This window comes from Plasmodium gallinaceum (genome assembly GCF_900005855.1).
Source record: "Plasmodium gallinaceum strain 8A genome assembly, contig: PGAL8A_v1_63, whole genome shotgun sequence".
NCBI lineage: Eukaryota > Apicomplexa > Aconoidasida > Haemosporida > Plasmodiidae > Plasmodium > Plasmodium gallinaceum.
The window spans coordinates 306,495-317,388 of NW_021628222.1; the positions used below are offsets into that span (position 1 = coordinate 306,495).

Below are 10,894 nucleotides of genomic sequence, written 5' to 3' on the forward strand. Positions count from 1 at the left end.
AATATAGTTTTGAAGACTTTTTATATGAATCATCTTATTATTTTTTATATACATTCTAAAGTTGTTAAAAAAAAAAAAAAAATAAATAATATTAAAAATCAAAAATTAAATATATATATATATATATATATATTTTCTTGTTTATTTCCTATTTTAATTATTTTTTTTTTTTTTTTTTTTTTTTTTTTTTTTTTTTTATAATTCACTTAAAATTGATTGTTTCATGTAGTTTAAAGAATTTACAGCATCAAAGGACGATACTATTTTTATATTATCTTTTAACTCATTTAAGTTAATAGTATTTTTGTCTGAATTATTACATTGATAAGAATTTATAAGTTGCTCCTTCTTTCTTTTTTTATTTTTTAATTTGATATTGTTCACAATTGTTGATTTAATACTAGGATTATTTTTTAAGTTATCTACAATATGACCATTTATTGTAACATCTTTTTTGTCTTGTTTATTTAATAGATTCTTATTATTAATTTTTCTTTCTTTTTTTATTGTAATATTATTTTTTCCTTTACTTATTTTTTTATTACACTTATTTTGTATTGAAATTTTTGCATTTTTTTTTTCTTTATTTGTAGTGATAACTTTCTTATTTTCTTTTTCATTATTCATTTTTTTTTCCTCATTTTCACTGTAAATATCTTCCTTATTATTACATTCTTTATATTCATTCACATAAATTTTATTTTTATTTTTATTTTTTTTTTCTAAATGTTCGCTATTATCAGTATCAGCAGAAATTTCTTCATCATCATTGCTTTCGAATGAAGATTCATTCATCTCATCACTTTCTGAGTTAATTTCTTTATTCAATATTTCATTATCCGTATGCGTTGTTTTAAATCTTCTTTTGTCATAAACGTTAATTTCATCATTAAATTTTCTATTTTCCTTTTTTTTTTTCAAAAGACTTTTATCTGTTTCATTAATTTTTCCTAATTTCTTTTCTAATTTTGTAAATTTTTCTTTTTTATTAATGTAAATTTTCTTATCATAAGTAATTGAATCTAAATTTTTTAACAAAAACATTTTTATTTTTTGTATAAAACATATATTGTTATACATTTTATTTTTATAAAAAAATGAGCATTCTTCATTTATATTTAGCTCTTTTTCTAATTTACTAAGTTTAAAATATATATTGTACACATTTTCAAAATTACAATTTTTAATTTTTACAAATGTATACAACATTTTTAAAGTTAAATAAAAAGATATGTTATTTTTGAAAATCATATTGAAATTAGCATTATTTCTTCTATTAAAAATATAAAAAAAAAAATGCTCATAATGAATTAATATTTTTTCTTTTACTGATTCATTTGTATAATGAGCTAAATATTTAAGATATAAGCAAAGAGCTTTCGCATTATTATTATACAGATTATAATATATATCAGTAATATTATCACATCTAATAATTTCCTTAATTTTATTTAATACATTAAATAATTTCTTATCCTCTTCCTTTATATTTTCTTTTAAGTCTTCTTCTATTAATAATTTGTTTTGAGTTAATACATTAATAATTCTAAATAAGTAAACAATATAATTTACAAATTCATCAAAAATGGCAAAACATTTTTTTAATAAATCTTTTGAGTATATATATATGTTGTTATTTAAAAAATATGATAAAAATAAATCATTTTCATTATTGCATACAAAAAAAAATTTCATAAAATTTACAAATTGGTTAGCATTAATACTTATGATTTCTGAATCTAAATGAACTATAATTTCTCTGAAGAAATCAAATATATTATCTGTTATATATCTAAAAATGTTATTGGTATTGTAATTATTATTTTTATCAACATTAAAGTTATTTACATAAATATATTTTTTTTCTTCATTTATTGTTCTTAAAATATTTTCAATATTATACATATTTTTTTTTTCTTTCTTATCATATATACAATTGTTATCATTTAAATAAATATTCATCTTTTCATTATTTAAATAATTCTTAGATATATTTACTAAGTATTCTAATAATTTATTAATGCCCAAAACAATATCTTTAATACTAAGATTAATATTTATATATTCCATACTTTTTATAATATATATGTTGTTATCTGTATTACTAATTCTAAAATTAACCAATTTTTTAAAAATATTTATTGAGTTTAGAAAAAAATATAAATTTTCTTTATATCCATATTTTAAAAACAAATTTATATTTTCATTAGCATAATTATTCATCTCTTTATATATTTCATTATTTAAAATTATATTATTTTTTTTTTTTAGATACAAAACAAAAATTTCTTTAATGATTTCTATAGAATCATTTTTGTTTAATTGAATATATAAAAAATTAAAAAATTCTTTTTCGTAATCTTTTATAAAATGAAAATTTATATCTACTAAAAAGAAAATAATTTTATTAGCCATATTTACTATATTTTCATCATATAACGTAGTCAAATTTACATTAATAATAGAAATTAATATATTTTTAATATGTTTGAAGAAAAATTTACTAATTTTTTCATTTTGTGATAAAAAAAAAATAAATTTAGTGATGGAATGAAAAGTATAAATCTTATAATTTATAAATTTATTATCATCATTTGAATTTATTTTTAAGTCTATTACATTTTTCATAAGTATATCTATTTTTTCAAAAAAATTTAAATAATTTGTGTCTTCTGTTATCTTATTTTCATCTGAGTTTTTCATGTTTACATTTTTTTTATCTTCTTTTTCTTTATTTAATATATTCTTACTCTTTCCTTTAATGTCATCTTTTTTATGTAATATATCCAATTTGTTATTTTTGCTTTCATTTTGTTTTGTTTTTTTGTTTATATATATATCTAACTCATTTAAACAATATTCCATATGCTTAAATAAAAAACTTTTATCTGCTATAAATTCACATTCCAAATTAAAAATAAATGTTGTAAAAATAAGATAAAAATATTTATTATCATTATTATTAATGTTTTGATCTTCAATTAAATTTGAAAGTTTTTTGAAAGTTGCATATTTAATATCATTTATAAAAAAATCCTTTTTATCTTCAACATTTGATAATTTTTTTTTTAAGTGATGAAAACACAAACATAAACTTGATAAACTAAACTCTTTTTTTTCCCAGTTTTCCAAAATATCATTCAATATTTTATTAAGCATTGTCTTGTTTAGTTAATTTCATAAAATTAAAAAAAAAAAAAAAAAAATATTGGCTGTTTGTTAAATATTTAAAATTCTATTAATAATGATATAATTATTTTTCAAAATAATTATAATAGTTAATTTTCAAATTTATAATACAATAATTAATAAACATATATACATACTTTTAACATTTCAAAAAAAAAAAAAAAAAATGTAACTTTTAAAACAAACTCTAGTATATAATAAAAATTACAACAAAATATAAATTTATAAAATAAAAATAATTAAACCTTTTATGAATAGGTAGAAATTAAAAATATACATCTGAAAATTTTTATATATATAACTAAAATATATTTTATAGATTTTTTTTTTTAATTATATATTTTAAGAATTTTCAAATATATACAAATTTAGCTTTTCATAAAATATAAGTATAAAATTAATGCTAAATATTTTAAATAAATAACAATATTTATATTTTTTTAAAATTTTTATAAGAATTTAAATTAAAACATAAACATAGAAAAATAATATATAGTTAATTTAAAGAAACTCGTATTATCAATGTTTAAAAATATTAAAAGAAAAAAAATTATGTTTTTTTAAAATTACTACAATATTTATGTATGCAAGAAATTTCTGTTTCATGCATTTCAAAAAAATTTTGATCATTGATGGATTTTTAGTTGTGTATCTTTTTTTTTTATGTTAGCAAATAAAACTTTAAATAATTTTTCTTTAAATAAAAGCTTTTTATTATTTAATTCAAAAATAATATTTATATATATATATATATATATATATTATTGATACATTTCTTTTTTTATTTTTTGAATACAAAAATATCAATGATAAAAACAAAAAAATTTTAAATAAAAAGAATAATATATAATTTACTTATAAAGGCAATATAAGTATATATATATGCATAAGAAGTAAAATAAATAAAAAATATTATTTTTTTTAAATAATTACAGGATACTAAAAATGAGAATTTTTTTATTTTCAATTTGTCAAATATGAAAAATGGATATAAATGTAAAAACATTAAGACAATTATTAAAAAAAAAAAAATAATTTTTTTTTTTAAGTCTAATATGTTTTTTCTATTTAAAAGTTTTTATACATAAAATTTCGAATTATTAATTATTTTTAAATATATAAAAAACATTTATAAATATTTATTTTTTAATAATACTCATATATTTATGTATTTTACTTATAAATCAATTGTATTCAAATAAAGAAAAAAAATTATTTGCATAAATTTTATTTTTTTTTTTTTTTATGAAATAATAATAAATTATATGACAATGAAAATATTGTAAATCTTATTAACCATTAGGAGTTAACATTGAAGCAAATAAGTCTTTTATTTTTTTTTATTATTTATTTTGTTTAATTTCATATTTAAATTATATCAACTATATGAAATATTATATGTTAACAATTTTTTTTTAATAAAAGATCTTTTGTATTTTGTAAAATTTTCTTTTTTACTACTTCATTATATATTTTGACTTTTTATTCTTTCTTTTGTTCATTCTTTTTTTTTTTTTTTTTTTTTTTTTAAATTATATTTTGTATCTTGTCAACAACAAAGAAAAATATGTATTTTTCTATTTGTTATAGTTTTTTATATATTTAAAATTATATCATATTTTTGAAATATTATATAAATATTTTAAGATAAATTCTTAATGAATTAAAATAATAAAAAAGTAACAATATTAAAAGATTATTAAATCAAATCATAAAAATTACAAGTTTACATGTGTGCATAAATACTATGATATATATATATATATATATATATGTATATGTATACTTGATATTTTATTTAATGTTGTTATTATTTTTTTGAAATGAAAACAAATTAAATAATATTTGAATAAAAAAATATGTCATCTAATTATAAAAACTTAAAAGCTATTAATTATGATTTTATTAGTGACTTTAAAGAAAAGAAAATAGATAAGGGAGAAAATTGGTTAAAAAAAAATGTCTTGTTAGAAAAAAGTGAATATAATATGGGTAAAGATTTTAAAAATGAAAGATTAGAACAAAATAATAGTAAATTAAATTTCAATTCTAAAAATTTTTATTTTAATGAAAATTATTCATTTTTTAAAGATACAAAAACTTATAATAAGAAAAATAATTCCTGTGAGAATAAAAATGAAGAGAAAAATTCAGTTGTGGAAGACAACTTAATAAAATATAAAGAACAAACTAAAAACAGAATGACAAATAATTCAGAAGACAATAATATGTTAAAAAATAATAAAAATGAAGATTTAAATTATACAAAAGTTGAAAGAAACTTAAAAAGGAAAAAAATAAATGAAATTATAAATAAATATAGGAAAACTATGAAAATTTATCAAGATAGAAACACACATAATGATTCTGATATAGATAAAAATAATGTATATAATACCAATAAAAATGATTGTAACTTAATTAAAAATAGTATAGAAATCAAAGGATTGGAAAAAAATGATAGTAAATATAATTGTAATGATATAACATCAATAGATAAGGAAAAAAAAAAAGTTCAGGATACTTCAATTATTAACACAGTTAACTTATATAAGTATGAAAAAAAATTACATCCTTCTGAAGAAAATAATTGGAAAAAGAATAATTCTATAAAAATTAACCATAAAAATTTTATTGATGATAATAATAAATATAAAAATTACTTTAATACGAATTTTGATAAAAATAAAGTTGAATGTGATGATTATAGTAATAATCTTGCAAATATGAAAAAGGATAAGAATTATATATATTATTTTAACAATGACGAAAATATAACAAATGATATTAATAATAAAAATAATCAGAATTTAAATAATATTAAAAAAAAAGATATTCAAGAATCAAGTAAAATAAATAATTTTGATAGAATATTATATGACAAAAAAATACAACTATGCAAAATTGAAAATAAAAGGAATACTTCTACTGATAAAGAAATTCATAAGGATGATAATATATATAAAATAAATAAAAATAACTTAAATTTTGATTTACCTACATATAATAATAGGTTTTATATTAACGAAGATAAATTATCCTTTAGTCAAAAAAAAAGAAATTATTTAGATTATGAAAGGGAAAAACAAATTGATTTTAAGAAATCCGAAATTTTAAAAAACAAAGATGAAAAAGAAAAAACAACAGATTCTAATACTTTTAATTTAAGTGAATTAAAAAACTTATTTAATGAAAATAAATTTTTTGTTGAAGAAAAAAAAATTAAAGATAAATTTAAAGAAATAGAAAACATAGAAAAATCAATTGAATCTAAAAATTTATTATCAAATGATGAATACACAATTAATAATGAACAAAAAAAAAGTTTTATTGATGTAAAGAAATATTTACAACATAAAAAATATCCTGATGGAGAAATAAAAAAAAATGATAATATTAAATATCATATAGATGAAAAAAATAAACAACAATCGAATGAATACAATATCATTAAAAATAAAATTTATAATAATGATAAAAATAATTCAAATGTTGTTATAAATAATAAATTAGACTTTTATAAAAACATAAAAATGAACGAAATGAAAAAATCTAATGAATTAAAAACTGAATTACTTTACAATGTTACTGAAGATAATATAAAAAAAAAATATAATTCAGAAACTTCATTAGATCATAAATATGACGTAAAAAATTCTATAAATGCATCAATAGTTGGAAGCTATCTTAAAAAAGGAGACATGGATATTTTGAAGAAAAATGATAATTATGAAAAAAAGCTTAAAATAAATAAAAAATTATTAAACTTTAAAAATGATAGAAATGTGCAACCAAATGAAATTAATAAAATAAATAATGAAGAAAATGATATATTTGATAAAAATAGTTTTATAAATAAAGATGATAATAGAAAAAGTTTATTTTATGATGCAATTGAAGAACCGTTATACAAAGATGAAAATAACATAAAAAAATGTATTGAAAAAAAAATAAATAAAAATGAAGAAAAGTTAAATAAATATGACTATAAATTGAGCACTCATTATGGTAAAACTGAGGATATCAAAGAAGGAAAATGGAGTATTTTAAAAACAAAAAATTTAGAAATTAAGCATGTAGGTAATAATTCTATAATTGATGATAAAAAAAAAAAGGAAAGACATTTATACAATAATATAAGTGAAAATTTCAAAAATTCGTTACTATCAAAATTAAAGGAAATTAATAAAAGAAAAGAAAATATTAATAGTGATTATGTAATAAAAGAAAATGAAGAATTGAGTAAAAGTAGCAAATTACTTATTGAGAATATTGATTTTTTAAAAGATAAAAAATTATATGATATTTATGAAAAAAATAAAATAAAAAACGAAAAAGAAGAAGAAAAAGAAGAAAAAGAAGAAAAAAAAGAAAAAGAAGAAAAAGAAGAAAAAGAAGAAAAAGAAGAAAAGGAAGAAAAGGAAGAAAAGGAAGACAAAAATGAAAAAGTAGAAGAAGAAAAAAAAAAAAAGAATTTAAATGATAATAATTACATTCCTTTAAAAAATAATTTTGTGAACAATTTTAACACAAAAAATAGTTCCATTAAAGAAGAAATAAAATACATTAATGGTAATATTAATAATAAAGAATTAACTAAAAGTCATTTAAAATATGATAAAGATTTTATAAATTTGTATAATTCTAAAAATGTGAAAACAAATAATGACAATTACTTAAATGCTAATTTTACAAGCGAAAATATTGATTGTAAAATAAAAAATGATTTTAATAGTGGTAATAAAAATATAAATTCAAAATATAAAGAAATAAATATAAACAGGAATAATATGAGTCGTGAAAAAATAAAGTATGATTATAACTTTGAAATTAATAATGAAATTTCTCAAACAGATAAAAAAAATAAAATAGAAAATATAATCAAATGTAATAATAAAGATGAAATAAAAAACATAGAAATATGTACAAATGAAAGTATAAAAAGAAAGAATGATAAAATCTTAAACAGGAGTATTAATGAATATGTTAACATGAATGAAAGAAGAAATCAATATGAAAACAATAAAAAAAATGAAAATGAAAAAGATACAAGTAGTATAAATAAAAAGAGTGTTAATTTAAAGTATATATTAACACAAGATTCAGTAAAGGAAGATATTTTTTCAAAAAATATTTTAGCTAATTTTGATGAACACTTAAATGAAGCAAGAGATAATTCAAATATGAATACACATAAGAACACTTTGTATTATTCTGTTGACTTTCTAAATAATTTAATTAATGAGGATAATAATAGCAAATCCACTCATGATATATTTTCACGAAGGATAAATAAACTGTCAAGAAATCAAAAAAAAAATGAAAATAAAATTAGTTATAGAAAAATTAATGAAAAGGAAAATGGTTATAATATATATTCAGAAGAAAAAAAAAAGAACTCAAATGAAAAAATAAAAGAAAAATTAGAAATGATAAAACAAATTAACAATGAACAAAAAACCCAAATTGATGAGGATAATAAATTAAGACATGAAATAAATTTGAAAAGAAAATTATATGAATTAAAAATTAGAAGAGAATTTGAAGAGAAAATAAGATTACGAAGAAAATTAAATGAACAAGAAATTATACATGAAAAAAAAAAGGAATGTATAAATGATAATGTTAATAAAATAAAAGAGAAGGAAAAGGAAAAAATAGAAGATAACGATGAAGAAGTAGAAAATACAAAAGAAAAAAAGAAAGAAAAAGAAAAAGAAAAAGAAAAAAAGAAAAAATTATTTGAAGACTATTCTAGTGATGGTAGTTATTATAAATATGTATACAGGAATTTATATGAAGAAACATGTAATAAAAAGGTAAAAAATTATTTTTATGATATAAGTGATAATTTGTACTTACAAGAATGTTCAGATAATTTTTTTCATAACATTAAAAGTCATTCATCAGTTGATAATTCTATTTCTAATAGTTTTGATAATGAATTAATTTCCTTAAGTAAAATAAAATTTGATGATTTTGATTATAATTACTTAAATGAACGTAAAATGTCAAAATGCATAAAAAAAGAAAATTCCACTTGTTCTCGTAAGAGTGAAAGTGATGATAAGTTAAAAAATAAGTTTTTAATTAAACCTCAAGTAGTTTTAACAGATAATGAAAATAATTGCACAAGTGATCAAAAAAAGAAAAAAACGATGAAACTAGAAAAATATAAATTATCAAATAAATACGATTCAAATAATAACCACAGTGATAGAGATTATCGAAGTTCCTACTTGACTAAAACTGAAAAAAAAAAGTCTTTTGATTATTCTAACAGTATAATTAATTCTAACAATTATAAAAATAATAATGAAATATTGAATAAATTATTAAACATAAAATATCAAGATAAGATAAAGAAAAATAATATAAATGAAAAAAGTGGGATAATAATAGAGAAAAATAAAATTGAGAAAAATGTAATTGAAAAAAATAACAATAAAGAAGTAAATAATATAAATGAAGAGAATAATGTAACTGAAAAAAACAACACAAGTATAGAATATATTATAAATGAAGAAAGTTATACAAATGATAAATACAGCATAAATGAAGTAAATAATATAAATGATGATAATGTAATAAATAAAAAAAATAATTTAAAGGAAGAAAATAATACAAATGAAAAAAACAATATAAATGAAAAAAGAAATATAAATGAAATAAATAATTTAATTGAAGAAAACGACATAAATCAAAACAATAATATAAAAGAAGAGAATAATACAAATGAAAAAAACAATATAAATGAAAAAAGAAATATAAATGAAATAAATAATATAACTGAAGAAAACGACATAAGTAAAAAAAATTATATAAATGAAGAAGATAATATAAATGAAAAAAATGATATAAATAATGAGAATAATATAATTAAAGAAAACTACATAAATAAAGAAGATAATATAAATGAAATAAATGATATAAATAAAAAAAATTATATAAATGAAGAAGAAACTAGTAATAACAATATATATGAAAATTATAATAATATAAAATTAAACAAAAATTCTGAAGTGAATTCACATTTAGAAAAGTCAAATTTACAAAAATTGAATTTGTCTAATAACCAATCAGGAAAAATGGAATATGGAAATGAAGATGAAATTAAAAATAAATCATCTTTAAATAAAACAGAAAACAAAATTAGTTTGAATGAAAATGAAGAAAAAGAAAAAGAAAAAGAAAAAGATGATGATAATATAAAATCTTCTTTATCTTCGTCTGATAATGCTATACCTAAAATTAACATTTTACAAAATAAAGAAAATTACATTCCTTTAGATGTTGCCTTAAATTTTGTCATGGATAATCAAAAATTAAAAAAAAATATACAAAAGGAAAATAAAGGAAATAAAAAAAAGAAGTAATTAAAAATAGATTATATTATTTATGCATATATATATTTATGTTACATTATTTTTATTATTTTACTATATAACAAGTATAGTATTACTTTTTTTTTAATGGAATTTTTTTGATTTTATTCTGTATATCTTTGAATTAATATTCTGAATTTTCAATTATCTCAATGCTGTTTTTATTTTTTTATTATACTTTATTCTTTTTATCATTTTATTTTATCCTTTTATAGAACTTTTGTGCAATGGCTAATGGAGGAAAGAAAAAAAAGACTAAAGAATAATTTACCAATAGATATATAACATTGATATTTTTTTATTATTTTCACTTTTTTAAT

At 16.2% G+C, this 10,894-nt stretch overlaps 2 protein-coding genes across 2 annotated transcripts; one reads left to right on the plus strand and one right to left on the minus strand.

The window, feature by feature from the left end:
- Positions 1 to 195: 195 nt before the first annotated feature.
- Positions 196 to 3,159, minus strand: PGAL8A_00118100 (conserved Plasmodium protein, unknown function; the record flags this gene model as incomplete). Its single annotated transcript, XM_028674655.1, has 1 exon — positions 196 to 3,159. The coding sequence occupies one exon, from the start codon at positions 3,157 to 3,159 to the stop codon at positions 196 to 198; it is 2,964 nt and encodes a 987-aa protein (XP_028526297.1).
- Positions 3,160 to 5,048: 1,889 nt separating this feature from the next.
- PGAL8A_00118200 (conserved Plasmodium protein, unknown function) lies at positions 5,049 to 10,859 on the plus strand (the record flags this gene model as incomplete). The annotated part of the gene is made up of 2 exons (XM_028674666.1): positions 5,049 to 10,561; positions 10,790 to 10,859. 2 exons carry the CDS (start codon positions 5,049 to 5,051, stop codon positions 10,857 to 10,859), a joined length of 5,583 nt encoding a protein of 1,860 aa, XP_028526298.1.
- Between the last annotated feature and the right edge of the window lie 35 nt (positions 10,860 to 10,894).